Raw genomic sequence first — 19,623 nt, 5'->3', positions numbered from 1 at the left:
GGGTGCGCTTACACAGGCCTAGCAAAACTATCTGCTTGTACTTGCCTGCTGGTATTACCTCAGTTCCATTAGCGACCTGGAATTCAGTAGGACACAGTAACAATGAGCCAGTCAGCAGCCTGCTTTAATACCATCTGAGGTTTAGCAGGGAGTTCAAAGCATACCACTGTGCAGCACACACAGGCCAGCACCTCACAACCAGACAATAGACTAAGATGCTCTCCAAACTCACACTAAAGTTCCCTTGCATTTATCATGCTGGTAAATATGGTCATCTGCAGTACCTGTGCATCAATGATCTTCTGTTTGGCATCGATGACCGCCTGCATCTCCGCATGGTCTCTCTTCAGTTCTTCTTCCACGGCCATCAGCCTATGAACCACAAATGACACAACACCCTGTCAGATTTCACATGGTTTTACCATTAACAATTTTTTTTTTTCATTGTAGGTTTTTGGCAAGTTAGATATTTTTGTTTAGATCAACTTTATTTTATATATTGTATATATGAACAAGACAAATTAAAGGTCAAATGGAAAAAAATACTTAATCCTAAATACTTAATTCTAAATGAACAACTTTATTCAGCAAGGCTACACTAAATTGATCAGTTACAAGACATTTATAATGTTATAAAAGATTTAAATTTAAAATAAATGCAGTTCGTTTGAAATTTCTATTCAAAGAATCCACAAAACCAACAAAATCCAACAAAAACAATTATCAACATTGATAACAATAATACATATTTCTTGAGCACCAAATCAGCATATTAAAATGATTTTTGATGGATCATGTGACACTGGAGCCTGGAGTAATGCTGAAAATTCATCTTTGCCATCTAAGGAATAGAGTAGGGTCTCCAGTCCCCAGATTGAATGCTCAGATGGCTTAGATGGCTTAGAAGTCGACATGAAATCAAAATTTACCCTATTTACTTTCTTATCGCATATTACTAGTCTTGTGGTGAACAATAAATCCGTGCAAGTTAATACACAGAAAAAAATTGTTTGCCGTGGTAATCTTTAATCAAAATCTGAAAAGTTACTTCCGGTCTGGAATGGCGTTCCTTTTCTGATGACGTCAGTTTGACGGCTTGGGTTGAAAACGATTAACCACTCCCCTCAAACCGTTAGTCTGCCTATGAGCAGAGATGGAGAAGAGGAGCACTAAAGTAAAACCCTGCCCTCTGTTCAATATTCCGTTTCACTTGGAAATACGTCACAACACTGGAGAAAAGTCTTTTGCAACTTCCGGTTCACAGGGACTTTAAAGGCCCACTGAAGTGCCTTGGAACGCGCAGCTTTGTATGTTGTGTTGACGTAATTTCCACTGAAACAGGATGCTAAGGAGGGACATATCGAATGTCTCCTCCCCCTTTTCAAATAGCCAATAGCGTGTAGTTTACCTCACAGACAGCAAGTCGTACTTGACAGCACCATGGAAGCGAATTCGAGCGCTGATGATACGTTGGATTTAATAGTAGAGGTGTGAATAAATTCTAGCCATTTCATTCTTAACCAACATAGTTAGAAAAACTGAATAAATCTCGAGCGTTTGAGCAACTGAACACACATCTCCAACCCATATTGCTCCGTGACGTTTCAACGGTCTCTTTGGCCAGGTGGTATTTATAGCATAGGGGGCGGGACGCTTTAGATTCTAGAGAGCATTTGATTTGACAGAAGATGTGATGAGAAGCTGAAGTCCGCGGTGATGTCATAAAAATCTGTGATCCATTTTAGCAGAAGTGAGAGACTGTAGGTTTTGTCATTGTTTAGATTTCTCCTAAATGCGAATTTTGTCATTGTTTTGGAACACATCAGCTTATTCATAACCTTAAGGCTAACATATTCATACTAAACATACAGATATCGGAGAATTTCACTTGATCATTACTAAACGTTTAGACGTTTTTGTATTTTCAGGTTTGCAATTAAAAGTGTAAGATTTCCACTCCTTAATAATGTAATTTTAATATATTGTATTATATATATGTATTTTAATATTCTCTTCCTGTTCATTCACTCACCTGCAGATAATACTCTTCATCTGGCTGTCTTTCTCTTCCTGCTGTCTGCGCAGACGGTCCTCGCTGTCCTCCAATCGAGCCTTGTATTCTAAGAGCAGCTTCTGCATCTGCTGTTCCTGTGCCAGTAGCCGTCTCTCATACTCCTCTAGTCGCCGACTAGATGTCCGCAGACGCTCCTTCAGCTTTGAGATTTCCTGTTCGTACTTTATAGAAGAAGAGTGAAACATCTTAAAACCTTCTACAGAGTGCATCCAATGCCTATTTGCAGGCATTTTTCTTTATCGCGTTTAGTACCTTCTCTACATGTTTGGAATCGTCTTTGCCCTGGCCTTCCTCTTCCTCATCTTCATACTGGCCGTTATTCAGGATCCATGCGGCAGTTCGTTCCACTGGAGACATGGTGACCGACTCTACGGGTGATTGGACCTTACGGACACAAGCAAGCACAAGCACAAAGCATTAGTTGGGCTCAAACATTTACAAAAAAAAGCAGACTCTTCTTTTTTCGGTCTTTACCTGTTTGTTGACTCGCCCTCCTGGTACCGAGCTTTCTTTGGAGCATGTGGACTGCTGCCTGGATCTCTCACCGCTCTGCTGCATGGGTTCTGTGTTGACGCTGCCACTACTACGGAGGGAAGTACTGTGAGGGAGCGACCTTGGGGTTCGTGCCCCTGCGTTTACTGCCACCAGCCCCACTCCTCGACTCTGTTGCTCCACCTTCACGATATGCGCAGTACCCGCACTGCTCTGCCTTGGTACAGCCACCACCTGGGCTCCTGAGTGCTGGTCTGCCAGGGGCGGGTGCCAGCGTGCCGTGGGAGGAGGTGTCTCCTGTCCCTGTATGCTTTTGCGGCTGAGTTCCTCCTCCACGCTGCTGGTGGAGGGCATCCGGGCTCTAGGAGTGGCTCCCCGCACACCTGATGCGCTGGGGCTGGCGCTCCGAGAACTGCCTGTGCTCAGGTTCTCCGAGCTGGAGTCCGGCTGCAGGGACTGGACGGAGTGCGTGGACTGGGTCGAGTGTGTGGACTGTGCGTGCAGGTTGCTGAGGTGGTAAACAGGGTTTTGGAAAGACAACGGTTGCAGGCTGCGCTGCTGGCTGAGGGAGGGGTGGATGGGTCGACGCACCTGCGGGGCACTCTGGGGCAAATTGTCCCTCAACTGTGGAACTTTCGGATGGACAGGGGGCTGGTGGAGGTGTGGAGGAGGGACAGGGCCGATGGAAGCTTGAGAGCCCACTCGGCCTAATCTAGGAGGGGCTTCGGGAACCGGATGCCCCTGTGCCAGGTAAGAGTCCTGCAAGTCCATTAAAGATACGCTGCGTCCGTTCGGGAGAGGGCTGTCTCGCTCCTCTTTGTCAGAGAAGCTCATGCTGTGCGTGGAGGACTGCTGACCCAATAAAGGATGCTTCCCTCGGACTAAGGCCTCCATGTGCTCCTGGACAGGAGATTTGATGCTCCTCATTTCACTGGGGAACAAGATACGCAAGAATGAATATATGAGAATAATTGTGCCATACTATTGCACATGATTTAATATTCAAATTCAGTCTCAACGGTTTCTGAGAGTTACTTGCGTCAATGTAACATACAGGTACAATACATTAGTTTGACATAGCATTGTGATCTTTCTTTGTCCTATACCCGTTGGCCTTCTCAGAGAAGTATACGTAAGCCATCTTTTATGAAGTCTTGATGAAACTGAAGTTGTGACAGATCTTTTCTTCTTTATTTTGATGTACATCCGAGTAAAACGGATTATCAAACAAGATAAAATTTAGGACAGGGACTTGGTTCAATTCATCGGTTGTTGATTGGACAAAAGCAGATCTGAATGCGAGCTTGCAGTCAATTGTAAGGGGCTGGGGTTTAAAGTCAATTTTAAATTTAAAATCACGGAATAAAAAAAATAAAAAAAAATGAAACATGCATGGATGAAGAGTTCACAGTAAGATCAATAACATTAGAAGATAAAAAGGGTAAATTTTCATTTCATGCCAACTTCAAAGTGATCTTTCAGCAAAGGAAGTCTAAAGATATGTGAACCTCTATGATGCATCTTCTTTAAGTATGGCTTTAGAAGATCATAGATATCAAAATAAAGAAAATTATGTCCTACCTGTCTGCTGGGTCTTCAAATATTCTCTGCAGTCCTGAGGACACACTTCCACTGATGTCATGAGCGGAGCTATGGTCCTGGAAGCGCCTGAGCTGCTGCTGGATGGGGGTGGGACTGGACAGCGAGCGGGTAATATCGCCAAGGATTCGCGGCAGGGGCCCCAGTTTGGCCACCGTCGCCTGCAGGAAGGAATTGTCACCCTGGGTTGGTGCGTTACCATGGTAACCACATTACGGACCACAGAGGGCAACCACATGGAGCCCGAGAGTTTGAGGGTGCAGATGGCAGATTGATGGGTTGGCAGGAGTTTTTTTTTTTTTTTTTTTTGGTTGGTCGAGAGAGTAGGCACCATAATGCATTGGTGGTAGGACAGCGTTACCATGGAGACACAGTATGTCGGACAGGAAAGGGTGGAATGTATAGTGGCATGGGTAAACAGAGGAGAAAACAAAAGGGAAAAAGTCAAATTAGGGATAAATAAAAGGAAAACCAAACATGCTTCTACAAAAATGACAAAAGCCATTCCAAAAATAACAAACGAGGTAAAAATGGTCAAACGCAAGGCATGCATCAAACAACAACAGAAGGTTATGTCTGAGACGAGATAAAAGAAAGGTTGAGATGAATTAACTCATGACAGGAAACAAAAACATTGTGCAGGGAGGTTTTAATCGCAGACAAAACAAAACCATGCTCCAGACGCAACAGGTCAGCAAGAGTTAGGGGAAAGGCACATAGGAATGCTAGAACGCGCTGTGTCCAATGCCATTAGACAGACTGTTCCAGTTTAAACAGGGAAACTAACCTCGAGGATAACCTAGACAATGAGTTAATGTAGTAATAATAACACTGCAAACAAGCACAAAGCTTTTTTTTTGGCCACACACAGCCCTTTAACAGTACTGCATAGATAATATTTGAAATCAGCTACAACCTTACAACGTTTAGTGGGGATCAAGCGTTACTGACAAAGCACACAGCTCAACACAAGACATTTGCGGCAATACCTCTGAGGTATGAAATGTGCTTCCTGATTTTGAGACGTGGGCACTCTTAATTAATACTTAAATATGCACTCAGTAATTTTTTTTGTTTATGTCAAGTAATATTCTTTTCATTCATGTTGCATTTATTTGTGTAAGTATAATTTCTATGTCTAAAACTTTTTAATGCAGAAGAAATTACTGAGTGAAAAGGTTTACATAACATCTCTGTGGTAGACAGGTGCGTTTTTACCCCTCCCCCCCCCTTGTCACATCTTATGAACAAATAGAACCTCAGCTGTTGTAAATTTTTGTAAAATCAGACTTTAGCCTACAGTAGATTTCATTGTAAGAGGTATTGTTGCAGTACAATGGTTTGGAGGGATTGCAGTACCTTGTCCAGCTGAGACACCACCTCCCATAGTAGCGAGTGAAGCACTGACAGCTCGCGGCCGAGGTCGATGTAGCCCTCAAAGCCTGGGGTGTTGGAGATCGTCTCAAGATTCGAGATCTCAAGCAGAAAACGGGTCATACCAGCCCACTCATGCTCCAGGAATTCATTCATGAAGGCCATATACTCCTCTTTGTTCCCAAATCTGATGTAACAGAGAATAAGAAATGCATGAGAAATTCTAAAAGAGCTCTAAGGCAGACAGACACTTAAGTTTCACAATGACTGCATTTACATGCACAATAATTCTACAAAATGAATACATTACATTACATCAGAATTTGGCCATATTCTGAATATGCAAGTACCATGTAAACAGTTAACCTGATTGCTGCAACCAAAACTTGACTTGCGTTCCAATTTTCACATTAAAATTTGACTCAAATTGCTATTTGAGATACACCGATATACTTTTTTTTTGGATGATACCAATTTGAACAAACTATTGGCCGATTCTAATACCGATATCACTTTTGTCATTAAAATAGATAGTGTTTTGATCATGTTTTAAATTAGCAAAGTTCAAAAAGCATGCATTAAGGTATACTAACTAGTTTATTTCTATATCATCAAATCATCTTCATTGAACACTGACAGGATCCATAATATTCAATACATAAATACAACAGAACAAAGATACATATGAAATAAACATTGTGGTCATACTTTAGAATAGGGTCTAATTCTCGCTATTAACAAACTATTAACTATGACTCTTGCCTCTATAAACTCCTAATTACTGCTTATTAATAGTTAGTAAGGTAGTTGTTACGGATAGGTATTGGGTAGGATTAAGGGATGTAGAATATGGTCATGCAGAATAAGGCATTAATATGTGCTTTGTAAGTACTAATAAACAGCCAATATCCTAGTAATATGCATGTTAATATGCAACTAGTTAATAGTGAGAATTGGACCCTAAACTAAAGTGTTGTCTTTTGTTGTTTGATTAACATTAAAACACAGTAAGCAGCGCAGCAGGAATATCAGGCTGCTGTAACTTTAAGAGCAGCACGGATCCAATACACTGATACACACGTGCGTTTTATTTCACTTAAGACATAGCCGACTGTGTTTACTAGGATACCTGCCAATCCGTATTGACATTATACAACTTCAATGCCTTCACTTAATTAATTAAATCAAAACCATTAGGATCTGCCTTTTTTATACTATAGCTGATATGCCAATGGTTTTAAATTGATCAAATCGACGGCCGATACATCAGTGCATCTCTACTATTTTCAAATTCAAAACCTTAAAAATCTATTTAACATTTTGAATTTTATCTAGTAAACATCTGAAAATCTAGTACTGTATGAGAAGTGTGCATGACATACTTGGCAAAGTTAGCGAGATTCTGGATGACTTTGGCGATGAGCGTGAGTGTTCGAGAGGTACGGTCGTCTGGGTATTCCTGCATGAGACTGAAGAGGGATGGGGACATGATGGCAGGGCACAGGAAACGCAGGAAGAGTGATGCACTAATCAGACGCTGACTGATGTCCTGTTTCCCTCGAGCATGACACTGCTGCTTCCATGATGCAAACACCTCCTTCAGTTCCCGGGGAAACACACTGACCAGAGCACAGTAGCAGGTTAGGATGGAATTAATGCAAACAAACTATATACAAGGACATTGTAGTTGTATTTGTAGTTAGCAGTAGAAACACTGTGAACTACATAATCATCCTGGCAAAAATCTTACATATTCAAAAGTTCAAAAGTTTGGGGTTGGAAAGATTTTGTATTTTTTTTTCAATGTTTTGAAAAACCGTGATAAATTTTTTCAGGATTCTTTGATGAATAGAAAGTTCAAAAGAACTACATTTATTTCAAAGAAATCCTCTGTAACATTATCAATGTCTTTACTGGTTACTTTTGATCAACTTAATACATCCTTGCTGAATAAAAACTGTGACCCCAAATCAATGGACAATAGCGTAAATCTAAACTTTTAAAGTCTGGAAAAATAAATATATAAAGAATGCAACCAAGTTATTAAAATTATCTAATCTATAATCTATCTATAATGATCTAATCTTGATTTATTTATGTTCTATGACTTTTCCAGTTGCTTATAATTTTTGAAAATTTATTGTTAAAAACATTTTATGTAGATTATACTTCACAAGTATTTTACTTCAAACATTTCAGCGGAGAATAACTAGGAACATTTCCCATTTAACGTTTTATTCATTTCCATAACATTTCCAGACCGGGAAATATATATATATTTTACACACACACTACCGTTCAAATGTTTTAGATCGGTAAGATTTGTTAATGTTTTTAAAAGAAGTCCTTATGCTCACCAAGGCTTCCTTTATTTTATCCAAAATACAGCAAACAATAATACTGTGAAATATTTTTTACAATTGAAAATAACCGTTTTCTATTTTAATATATTTTAAAATGCAATTTATTCCTGTGTTGGCAAAGATGAATTTTCATCATCATTACTCCAGTCTTCAGTGTCATGTGATTCTTCAGAAATCATTGTAAATATTATCATTGTTGAAAACTGTTTTTTTCAGGATTCTTTGACGAATAGAAAGTTCAACTGTATTTATCTGAAATAGAAATCTTTTGTAACATTATAAATGTATTTACTGTCACTTTTGATAAAAGTATAAATTTATTTTATTTTTTTGAACAGTAGTGTATAATGTTACAAAATAAAATTTTGAATTATAAAATATTTCACAATATTACTGTTTTTGCTATATATATTTTCTTTGTTTTTGTTGTTATTTAATTTTCTGCTCAGCTACTAGTGAAAAGTTTATGCTTTATACAAACTCAGTCTTGTTTGTTATATTTTGGAATTGAAAGAAAGTTACCAGTAAGAGTTGATGATCTTGCAGAAGGCCAGTTCACAGCACATCTTCAGGTTACTTTGGTGCTCTGGAAGCTCATTGCCGGAGCACTTTGATGGGTCTACTTCACAATTTTCATCTGACTCATACAGGGCTTTAATAAACTCTCCTACAAAGCAGAACACAAACATACAGTAAAGGGTCTTAGATATACAAGCTTTAATTAGAAACCTTTTCCCAAAGGAGAGCAGGCAAATAGCACAATCAACCTCCTTTAAAACACCAGGGTAATCCTTTAATTTACCTAGTGCATCATGTAGGTACTTCTGTCCCACCAATTTGAGGTATTCTTCAATGGCTTTGGTGGCTAGCGTGTTCTCTCTAAAGATCAGCACGTCATGGTCAGCGCAGCGATCCACCTCTGACATCACCAGATCCGTTAGGAAGTCCTAATACAGACAGTTTAGTCGACCTTCAGTCAAACAAGTGATTTATGGATAATTTAAGTTAATGAGAACTTAACTGGCATCGTACCTTTGCCCGTCCTGTGCTCTGCAGTATGTGCACGAGCGCGCTTGCCATCTCCTCTTTGTTTTTCACGCTGATGACTGGCTCCAACACAGAGCACAACATGGTATAGTTATTGGTCACAAACTCCGCAAACTCCTTGTACTGCTCCATGGGCAGGATAGAGACCGTCTGGAAGCGAGATTTGATGCGGATGGAAGGGCCTCCACCTTTGGCTTTGCTGGTGGTGGGGGTGCTGATCGGATACCATTTCTCCACAAACTGCCTTCCCATCACTCCCTGCACGGGGATGTTCACCAGACCCACGTAGTTGTTTTTTTCCTTTTTCTTCTTCTTATCCACATCACGGTAGATGTGTACAGTGATGCTCTTCATGGCTGGAAGGCCGGAGAACTCAAAGTGTTCCCCCCAGAACAGGCAGTCGGAGCGGGTTTTGCTGGTGGTGCGGGCATATAGCATGTCATCCAGACACAGCTCACAGAAATACTTCTTTTTCGGTGGCAGGTCTTTGGCCTCGATGATCCACAGGCGGAGGACGTTTTCCGCCCGCCGGCAGTTGTCCTGGTGATGGAAAGACACTGATTGAATCACAGCAGCTCATTTTAGGTATAAATCAAGCATGCATGGTTTTGTCTTGATTAAAAATGACAAAAGCATCTGATGGTCACCTTATTAGGCTGCACAGTTCTCTTGAGGTTCTCCATCCATTTGTCCCGTTCAGCAGCAGAGGAGCAGCTGAAGCACTTACTTCCACCTGAGTACGCCACCTACATGAGGAGGGGGAGAAATTCAGAAATTCATTCATAAAGTAAATCATTCATTTAACCAATATGTTATAAAGAACTGAACTGCATTCACTATAGCCCTGTGGTTGTACCAAGGTACAGTTTGATTTCATTTACATTAATTAATTTAGCAGATGCTTTTTGCTAAAGCGACTTACAAAAGATCAATGCAACACTGTTACATATTCGTATATCATGGTATGTTAAACAGGGTTCACAAAATGTAAATGCATTAAAAGTTTGGGGTGAATGAGATAAAAAAAAAAAAAGTATACTTTATTAAAGGTGGGATCAGTAAAACACTTTTGAAAACTGTGTTGGACCGAGTACCAAAACACACTTGTAACCAATCAGCAGTAAGGATTGGGTCTACTAATCATGGGGAGGAGAGAGTGCTCAGTGCACACACCCAGACATTAGCCGAAGGACTACAGAAAGAGATTGCAGATAAAAAAGCGAAAGAGGAAAATGTCTGCGGAACATAAAATTAAAAAGAAGGCTTACGTTCAGGCAACCGGTAGGAGGACCCGTGTTAATATCGGAGAAGCTTACCAGCGCTGGAGAGAACTCAAGGAGCGGGAAGGCCTAACATCGGATGCTGAGGTTGCTTTATTTCTTCTCGATAGGTGAGTAGCATTGTTTAGCTTTGTTTCACAGAACTAATATATGCTGGCCATTGCTTGAATATGCTTGTGTGTCATCTTTGCTTGTTTTTTCATTTGCGATCTTATTGTCGTTCGCTTCAGCTATGAAAAAGACATTCATTTCCACACCAAATAAGCATGGACTGCTAAACATCCTCCACTGTCTGTTTCAAGATAATATACTCCTAAGTCCTAATATATGTTTGTTTCCTTTGGTTCCTCATTTAGTGATGATATAACCCCCTAATCTTGTTATAGTTGTAATATATCCGTTACTATGACTGTCATGCTCGTGCTATTGAGTTGATCATGATAACTGTGTTTTTGGGATGGGTGTTGAGCGTCGTCTTGCACGTGAAACGGAGCTGAACCACTGACGCACATTACTACCAAAAAACATTCAACGAGGATTACCATAGTAACACATTGCTTTCACTTATTGATGACATCATACCCTCGGCCGGCAATTACAGCTGATTCCGCCATAGTCGCTGCCTGGGTCACAGTCGCGTATGTAAGTGTGGGGCGGAGCTATCAAATTAGGGGCGAGATCATTTTGGGGTAGGGGCGTGTTTGTTTTGCCGATTTCAAATATCAACATTGGCCAAAAGTGTTTTTCAAAAACTACTGATCCCACCTTTAATGAATGCATTAAAAGTGACAGTAAAGGCACTGATTTATATTGCAATAAAAATAAAAAATAAAAAATTCTATTCATCAAAGAATCCCCCAAATAATGTATCATGAATTCCACAAAAATATTAAACAGCACAAATGTTTTCAACACTGATAATGATAAGAAATGTTTCTTGAGCACAAAATCATTAGAACGATTTCTGATGGATTATGTGAAACTGAAAACTTAAGAAATGTCTGCTGAAAATTCATATTTACCATTGCAGGAATAAACTAAATTTTTAAATATATTAAAAGAAAACAGTTATTTTTGTAATAATATTATACTTAATAATATATAAATATTAATATAAAATAATATAATATAAACTGTATTTTTGATTAAATTAATGCAGCCTTGGTGAGCATAAGCTTCTTTTTTTTTTTTTTTTTTTACAATAAATAAATAAATAAATAAAAACGTACCAACCCAAATCATCTGAATGGTAGTGTACATATAAATGTCAATGTGATCATGGGAATAATGCTAAGAGGCAAAGATTGTACCTCAAAGCAGAAGTCTTGTCCTAGAATGCTGCTGTGTAAAGGTTTGATGTAGACATCCTCCTCCATACTCAGATCCAAAGCTTCAACAGCACTGCCTGGACTCAGCAAAGATTCATGGGAACTGGACTCCTTCAATTTGGGCAGGCCTCGTGACCTAGAACAGCAAACAGAAACCTTAACTTAGTTACTCAAGATTCAGCCAGATCACTTAGTAATAATTACATCCTCTCTTCCGATTCTGATATTTCAGTCTCCTTCCTCACTGGCTACACAGTGTCTTCAGCCACAGAAGATTTGAGATGCAAATAAGAACCATGACAAATGGTTTCTGCTCAGAAAGATTCATTATAATTTCATATGAACTTAGGGTTGAGGTCATGTTTAATAATAATAAATAAATACAAATAATAAAAAAAGATTTTACAGAGTATGGCCACAGGGAGGCAGCCAAACGTAAGAGTCAGAGTTTAAGCGATAAAACCAATAATTTCATTATGTGTATACACAAAATAATCAATTTCTACTTCTTTACTGTAGTTAAATCTCTAACACACAATAAACAACTTCCAGAATTTCACTGCTTCCAGAAAGAAAGTTTATACCTACGAAAAACAACTAAAGATCCACTTGAAGGAGTATCCCAAGAGCATATCAGGATATTATCGCACTCCTAAAAAGAAACGCCACGTTTTCACTTCATTCTTTGGTGTAGCTGTAGAGCTACTTCCCCGTAGCTCAGGTGAGGTTAAAGAGGACGACAGAAATCTGATGTGACAAACAAGAAAGAGGGCTGGCCAATGCAAAGTCCCTGTGAGAATGTTTCCATGGGGACCGCCCTATGAGGAACTGAGGAGCGAGGAATGAGTTGACTACACAAACATCTTAAAACACTTCCACACACACCTCACACCTGCACTACCGCCACACTTGCACAACATCCACACCTTGACATTACTCACATGGTTGGTTTGTGTTTAATGAGGATTCAGTCATTAGATGAGACCAGAGGAGAAAAAACAAAACAATGTCTTTCATGCTCATCGAAGCAGCATTTATTCGATCAAAAATGTAGCAAAAACATTAATATTGTGAAATATCATCATTTAAAATGACTGTTTTCTTTATTTTTTTAAAATGTAATTTATTGCTGTGATGGCAACTCTAATTTTTCATCAGCTCTGACTCCAGTCTTTAGTGTCACATGATCCTTCAGAAATCATTCTAATATGCTGATTTGATGCTCAAGTGACATTTGTGTTGTGAAATATTTTTTAGTTCTGTCCTGAAGAATATAGATTAGATCAATTACTGATTTTATCTTTCAAGATAAGCAATCATCTGTTAGCTTTTTGTTTTAAAGTTTACAGCTGCTATAAGGTTGAACCTAATGACACAGCACATACGATCAGACAGTTGGTCACACAACATGGACTATCCTGGCGTAAGTGGCCCGTAAATCTCCTGCCATCAGTTTCTCTCATTATGAGAAATCATGGTGATGCCTGCTGACATAAAAAAACAGATTACCACAATGATCTGGCTCAAATCCCAACAGCACTCAAACACAAGACCCATCTTTTCCCCCAAAACATCCATTATGTGTCCATCATGTCATCCGATATTTTCCCTGAGTTGTGATATGCCAATCAGAATGAAAAATAATTCAGTTATACAGCCCAGATATTGAGGAATAATACATAAAGACAACACAAAAAAAAGAAAATAAAAGTTTGATTTATGAACAAACAAATCTCATGACAGGAGTCTTTTTTTAAATAAAACTGTTCAAATTATCATTCTGAATTAGTCTAATGAATCTTTCACCAGATGAACTCACTGAATCTGTAAGCATATTTACTGTTCTGACTCACTTACCAAACCTTCTGAATCTGACTTTCCGCATTTACTGCTTGTGGCTTGTCAGACTGAATGCAATTGCATATGACAATGTGAAGTTAAAGATATCTGTCAATCTATCCATCTCCTCCATCCATCCAGTATCTCCTTCCGTCTCCATTTACAGAGGTGTGGTACATTGAATCGGACAGCTGATGCAGAAACAGCAGGGTGACTCCTGATGGAGGGCTCACTTCCAGCTCTCGATACGTTTCACCTGCGCTGACTCGGACAGCTAAGCAGATCAGTGCACAGTCAGCCCGTATCCGGACACAGCTCTCCCACATTATCCAGGAAATCTGATCAGTCCACCAGGACTGCGGTGCCACATTCAAGCTCTTTACAGTCAAAGCTTCCAAATCCACTTTGAATACAAGACTAGTATTTTCATTCAGACCACATTGTGAGAGGTGATTCTGCTACAGCAAAGGTCGATTACTTCAAAGCCTCTAATGTGCTATTTACATTTTCCTTTCAGCTACCAGTTTAAATGTTTTCCCATAGCCAGCCATTCAGTGAAGCTAAGAAAGCAGAAAACTCTGGCCTTATCTGAAGAGAGGTTTAGTTAGCTGGATGCTCTTGGCACGCTCATAATACATGTGGCAACCAATTAAGTTTGGATTCATTTTCTTTGGCTTTGTTTAGCTTTTCAGTACATCTAACAAAACATTTTGTAGCCCAAAATGCAAACGAACAAACAAGCAAACAAAAATCCCCACATGAAATCTGATGTTTCAAACCTCATTCAAATGCACAGTAAAAATATTTGTATTTTTTCACATAAAAATGGTAAAAAGAAGCTGCGCTAAACACTTTTAATTGGTTAGCTGTAGGTGTAGATTATAAATGGTTTAACATCACATTAATTTCACTGTAAAATACTGCCAAATTTATACAAACTCATTAAAGCAAAAACTATAAATTGTCCATTTCTAGTGAAAACAAACTATTATCATATAGCGAATTATATAGCTATATAGTGTAGTCAATAGTAAATAAGTCAGCCGTTTTGGACAATATAGGCATGAATGCGTTAAATGTTGCAGTTGTCTACTCTAAAGCGCATTGTGAATTCACCACCGTAGCGAGATGCCATGTAAAACTCTATCCTCTCTTTTTCCACTGACAGCTACTCTCAGTTGTTGTGGAAGAAAGTTTCTTGACATTGTCCTGACAACTAAATAATTACTTAAGCAACTGATGCAGAGACACACCAGACTGAACAAACAAATCATATTTCAAATTTCAGTGATGACAGTGAGTTAAATTGATAATATTTCAAAAAATATAATAATATATTTTTTCGAGTCTGACTGGTAACCCAAAGGTTGCTGGTTCGATTCCAGTACCGGCAGGAAATGACTGAGGTGCCCTTGAGCAAACCCTCCCTGGGCGCCACAGCATAATGGCTGCCTACAGCTCCGGGTGTGTATCACGTTTTGCAGTGTGTGTATGTTCACTACTCAGTACTCTGCTCCTAATGTGTGTGCACTAACTTGGATGGGTTAAATGCGGAGGACAAATTCCAAGTATGGGTTACCATGTATTTTTGATCAATTAAATGAATGTCTTGGGGAGCATAAGAGACTAATTTCAAAAGCATTTAAGAATCTTACCGACTCCAAACAAAATCAAACGGTAATGTATATAAATTAAAATGATTTAATTTTTAGGTGAACTATCCCTTTAAACACCCACACACACACATGCTCATAAGTGCATGTGAATGCACTGACAGATGACCGTTGAGAGTTCAGCTGTAATTCATCTCAATCAAACAGTCACATGCAGTTCCTCTGTCTTAGCTAGTAGCTACAGACACACACACACACACACACACACACACACACACACACACACACACACACACACACACACACACACACACACACACACACACACACACACACACACACACACACACACACACACACACACACACACACACACACACACACGCACCACAACACTCACACGCACGCTCCTTCCAAGCATTACTTTATGAGCAAGAGCTCCTCACAAACAGATGCACTCAATCCACAAGGAGCAGCGTGAGAAATCATCTTGATTACAATTGCACCTCCTCCTCATCTGTAGTCTTTCCACAGCAGCTGTGGCCATTAGAGTATACAGAGAGAGCAGATACACCAGCAACATCACAGCCAGAGCCCACAGTCTCCTACCTGTTTCCAAGTAACTGCCACAAACAAAAAGGGTGGGCAAGAAACGCAACTTCTGGTTCGTCACCACAGGTAACCAGCCCTAATTCACCCCTCAGGCCTGTGACACACTGACTGTGTAGTAATAAAGCAAAAGTGACTTTGCCTAATGCTATTAACAGCCCTGCTTATCCATTAATCCTCCAGCTGAAGTAAGATTTACAGCACTTACACGACCGCAGCACAGCGAGGAAGTACATCACAAGGAAATCTGACAAATCAAATGACAGAAAACAAAGAGGCACTGTCCATGTGATTTAACGTCTTATGGGTGGACAGTGTGTTGGACCAAAGAGGTCTATAATACCTAGAGAGACATTCATTTCAGAGGTGGCTGAAAACAAAAAGGGTAAAATAAAATGAAAAATTTTAACTTTTGAATGGCAACCAATGAAGAAAGATGTTTGGGGTCTATTTTACAAAAAAAAAAAAATTTCATTTAATTAGGACGCATGGGAACTTTTCAAGGATCATTGGAGAAAGATTTTTTGGGTCTATTTTACAAAATAAAGATTTAATTTAATCAGAAAGGAACAAAGGAGGAAGATTATTTTTGGTCTTTTTTCATCGGCACGCAGGAGCTGTCCACCTGCTCACAAAATAAAAAGTTTTGTTAGAACATTTGAATGGGGATCAATGGCGAACTGGACTACGCTAACCAGCCAAACCATGAGTCAGACAGCCAGTGGGGCAGTAAAAAAGCTAACACTAAGTGCAGTCAAAAGATTGTTAAGATCATGCCAAGCATAAATTCAGTCAAGTGTATCCAAACTTTTGACTGGTAGAGCAAGAGCAGTTTAAATCGTAGCTTTGACGCATTAGCTTCATTTGGGACGAACCGCCAGAACGGTTCTGCCAGAGAGCTGTCAGACAGCCTGAAAGGTTTAACATTTCTTTTAAAACAGATCTCATGTTATGCCAGGTCCCAGCACAGCATATTTTCCAAACCAGCTGTTCTCTATTAGAGACATGCATGAATTTAAAAGCTGTAAGCAAGCACCATTTTTTCAATAGGTCCTCAATTAAAGGAAAGGGAGAAGAATAAATGTATATCACTTTATTACCTACAAAGGTCAGATCCATTCAAATATATCTATTCAGCTTTGTTTGTTTTTTTATCTCACAGATAACCACATCTGTCTCTTAAAATTCTGGGCAGAGACAAAAAAGACTGAAGGAAATTGAATGAGGTTCAGTCAAAGATCACTCTGAATACATTTGAGAAACAAACCAGCGTAAATTGTACCTGTCATTTTCTGTTGGTCGTAGTGACGGGAGTCTAAAACTTGTGTTGCGGTCCAGCTTCGTCTGACTCTTCGTCCTTTTGATGGATCCTTTCAGTCGTTTACTTAAAAAGCCCTGTGAAGCAGAAGAGCAGAGAAAGTCAGATGTGTCCCTTTAAGAAACTCAAGTTCTCCAGTCGCTGAATGACGGCTGAGTGTACGGCTGTGCCCTGCATGACTCAAGCTTGCTCAAGAGTAAGCGTCTGTATATTCAAATTTAAAGTCATGATCAATTACACATGTAGACCACCCTGAGAACATATGACAGAGACAATGGCACCATGGCAAAAAAGCAGATGGCAACTTCAGCAAAGACTTCTTTGACCTTTCAAAAGCAGGTTTGTACTTTACAGGAGAGGCAGCTGAAGTAAAATCCAACAGACCATTTCAGCAGACATATCAGTCTATCTTGGCGGTGAAAATGCACTTGCACAGACTAATAAAGGGCGGCCAAGGCCGGCTGAATAGTTTACCGTCTGCATGTGGCACAGACAGTGCTTGCTCAGTGTCTTGAAGGAAAACAAAATATTAATAAGTAACCAAGTCAGAGAGTTCAAACGGTCACCTGCGGATATATATGTGAGTAATATATTTGGTTCTGGGTCAGAATGAGCCGTTCTTACAAGGCTCTTTAGTTTCAGCAAAACAAGCATTGGCTTATTCATTCATGTCCAGTTATTCATTCATCCATGTTATTAGCTCATTTCGGTCAGTAGGAGGGGCAACATAAATAAATATTACAAATAAAAATGATAATAATTATTTGTTTTAACTCTGAAATCAGACTGAATGCACATTCCAGAATCTGGACGGAAGTAATAAGTCATCCGGGTACTTTTCGCCTACTGTTTTTCTAATACTATGTATCCGTACATACTACTGTTTTTCACAGACTATATAGTAGAGAAGAATTCAATTTCACAGCAAATCTATCTTAAATGACAATGATTTGACCATGTCTATTAAACTTCAAATAAAGATTGTAACCATTACATCAGTGACTGTAACAAAATGTGTTTGTCATTGAATCATTCATTCAAAAATACTGATTCATCCAGTAATGAAACACAAGTCTTTATAAATGAGTCATTAGCCCCTTAAGGGGAGGGTCACACAGAACGGTATTTTGCTCTTAAAAACATGAGACGCATAATAGTTGCTATAGTATTGGTTTAAAATTTCTTTTAAAACTGATCTCATGTTAAGCCAGGTCCCAACACAGCATATTTTCCAACCAGCTGTTGCATGAATTTAAAAGAAGTTGGCTTGTTATATAAGCCAGCACCATTTTTCAGTAGTTGCTCATAATTAAAGGAAAGTGAGAAGAGTAAACATACCGGTAATTTACTCGTTATGTTACAACTTCTCATACTGGTAAATTTCCAGAACCGATTTACTGGTATTTTTTTAAAAGGTCCTGTTCACACATGATATCTTAACGGTAATTTACCAGTAAAGACTGTATGTGTGAAAGGGGCTATTGAAACAATTCAAACTGATAAATTGTTTATTTTTGACAAATAATTCAAATTAATTAAATATAATTTTTTAAATAGACTGCAGCAATTAACATTGTGTTAGAACCCCTAGTAAAGTACATGCTATTTTGTTTAGTTGTCTAATCTGAAGCGTGGGAAAATTGTGATGTCTATAAAAAAATTAAAAAATAAACATGGCCTTACTGCTGTCTAACACGGTTTACATAGAATTTAATCTTCTAAAGAAAAGAGGAAGGAGGAGAAAATAAGGAAGTAAAAAAATCAAGAGTAATCTGTAGAAATGAACCCACAGAGGGTTAGGTGAGCGGCTATAAGTTAAAATCATACGATACAATGACACTGACTGTCTAAAAAGAAATAGGGCAGGGAAAGTAAGATCTGTCCTGTTCAGATAAGTGCCAGACTATAAGTAGGAGCGCGTTTGGCAAGTAAAAGGGCCATTAGCAGTGATGAGATAGGAAGTATGTGATAAATTAGTCACTACTCATCAGAGGGATGATTTGAGAAAGCTTTAAGTCTGAAAGGTGAAATAGAGAGAGGGTGAAAGATAGAAGACAGAGCGATGAAGCACTGTGAGACAAAGTAATGTGGAGGGAGTCACTGGATAAAGAAAAGAACAAAATGTCTGTCAATTTCCCCCTTGGAAGTATGTGGACACCTAAACACCACAAAAAAAAAAAAAAAACATTCAATCTTAAAATCATTGACATTAATAGGGAGTCAGTCTTTCCTAACAGTGTTTACTCCTCTGGGAATTATGTGACGACTGCTGATGTATCTTAACATACAAGCTACTATACTATATACTGACAGGCTTCAAGCAGTCTTCAGATAATTAATATATTATTATATGCTGCCTTAACAGAGCCCATTAGTCCCAATGCACCTGTCAATCAATGCTTCTATATATTTCTTACAGAAAATGACTTGAGCTGTAATGGGACTTCATATTAAGAAAGACACATCCAACATCTGAGTCTTTTATCTCAGTGCACCAAATCAGTTTATTTGTCTAGGAATTTTGTGACAGGGAGACCAATATGCACGATTAATCACTTATAAAATGACACACAAAAATGCTGTGGATATAAATATCTTCCATGTCCCACTTCCTGCCTGGTTAAAAATATCATCAAACAATTTCTAATGCATCTCCGAGGCACAGACTATTTCAAGAATGTGCCTTT

At 39.0% G+C, this 19,623-nt stretch overlaps 1 protein-coding gene across 9 annotated transcripts in view; it reads right to left on the bottom strand.

Annotated features, from left to right (window-relative positions):
- Nucleotides 1–19,623, bottom strand: part of rasal2 (RAS protein activator like 2) — a 78,600-nt gene that overhangs the window by 3,701 nt on the left and 55,276 nt on the right. For 4 of the 9 annotated variants that reach the window (XM_082171863.1, XM_082171861.1, XM_082171866.1 and 1 more), the window contains 13 exons: nucleotides 16,901–17,013; nucleotides 11,540–11,693; nucleotides 9,597–9,695; nucleotides 8,935–9,489; nucleotides 8,705–8,849; nucleotides 8,425–8,569; nucleotides 6,922–7,158; nucleotides 5,525–5,726; nucleotides 4,148–4,347; nucleotides 2,549–3,497; nucleotides 2,327–2,458; nucleotides 2,033–2,235; nucleotides 285–372 (listed from right to left, as the gene is read on the bottom strand). In XM_082171863.1, coding sequence (XP_082027989.1) covers nucleotides 285–372; nucleotides 2,033–2,235; nucleotides 2,327–2,458; nucleotides 2,549–3,497; nucleotides 4,148–4,347; nucleotides 5,525–5,726; nucleotides 6,922–7,158; nucleotides 8,425–8,569; nucleotides 8,705–8,849; nucleotides 8,935–9,489; nucleotides 9,597–9,695; nucleotides 11,540–11,693; nucleotides 16,901–17,013 — 3,222 coding nt within the window. Of the gene's footprint in view, nucleotides 1–284; nucleotides 373–2,032; nucleotides 2,236–2,326; nucleotides 2,459–2,548; nucleotides 3,498–4,147; nucleotides 4,348–5,524; nucleotides 5,727–6,921; nucleotides 7,159–8,424; nucleotides 8,570–8,704; nucleotides 8,850–8,934; nucleotides 9,490–9,596; nucleotides 9,696–11,539; nucleotides 11,694–12,141; nucleotides 15,292–15,357; nucleotides 16,875–16,900; nucleotides 17,014–17,262; nucleotides 19,079–19,623 lie in introns of those variants that run through there. The other 5 variants (XM_082171864.1, XM_082171862.1, XM_082171868.1 and 2 more) reach the window with 4 other exon arrangements.

The sequence above is a fragment of the Leuciscus leuciscus genome (genome assembly GCF_965113295.1).
Source record: "Leuciscus leuciscus genome assembly, chromosome: 6".
Classification (NCBI taxonomy): domain Eukaryota; kingdom Metazoa; phylum Chordata; class Actinopteri; order Cypriniformes; family Leuciscidae; genus Leuciscus; species Leuciscus leuciscus.
Note: the sequence above shows the minus strand (reverse complement) of the source record. Positions and strands in the feature narration are given on the sequence as shown.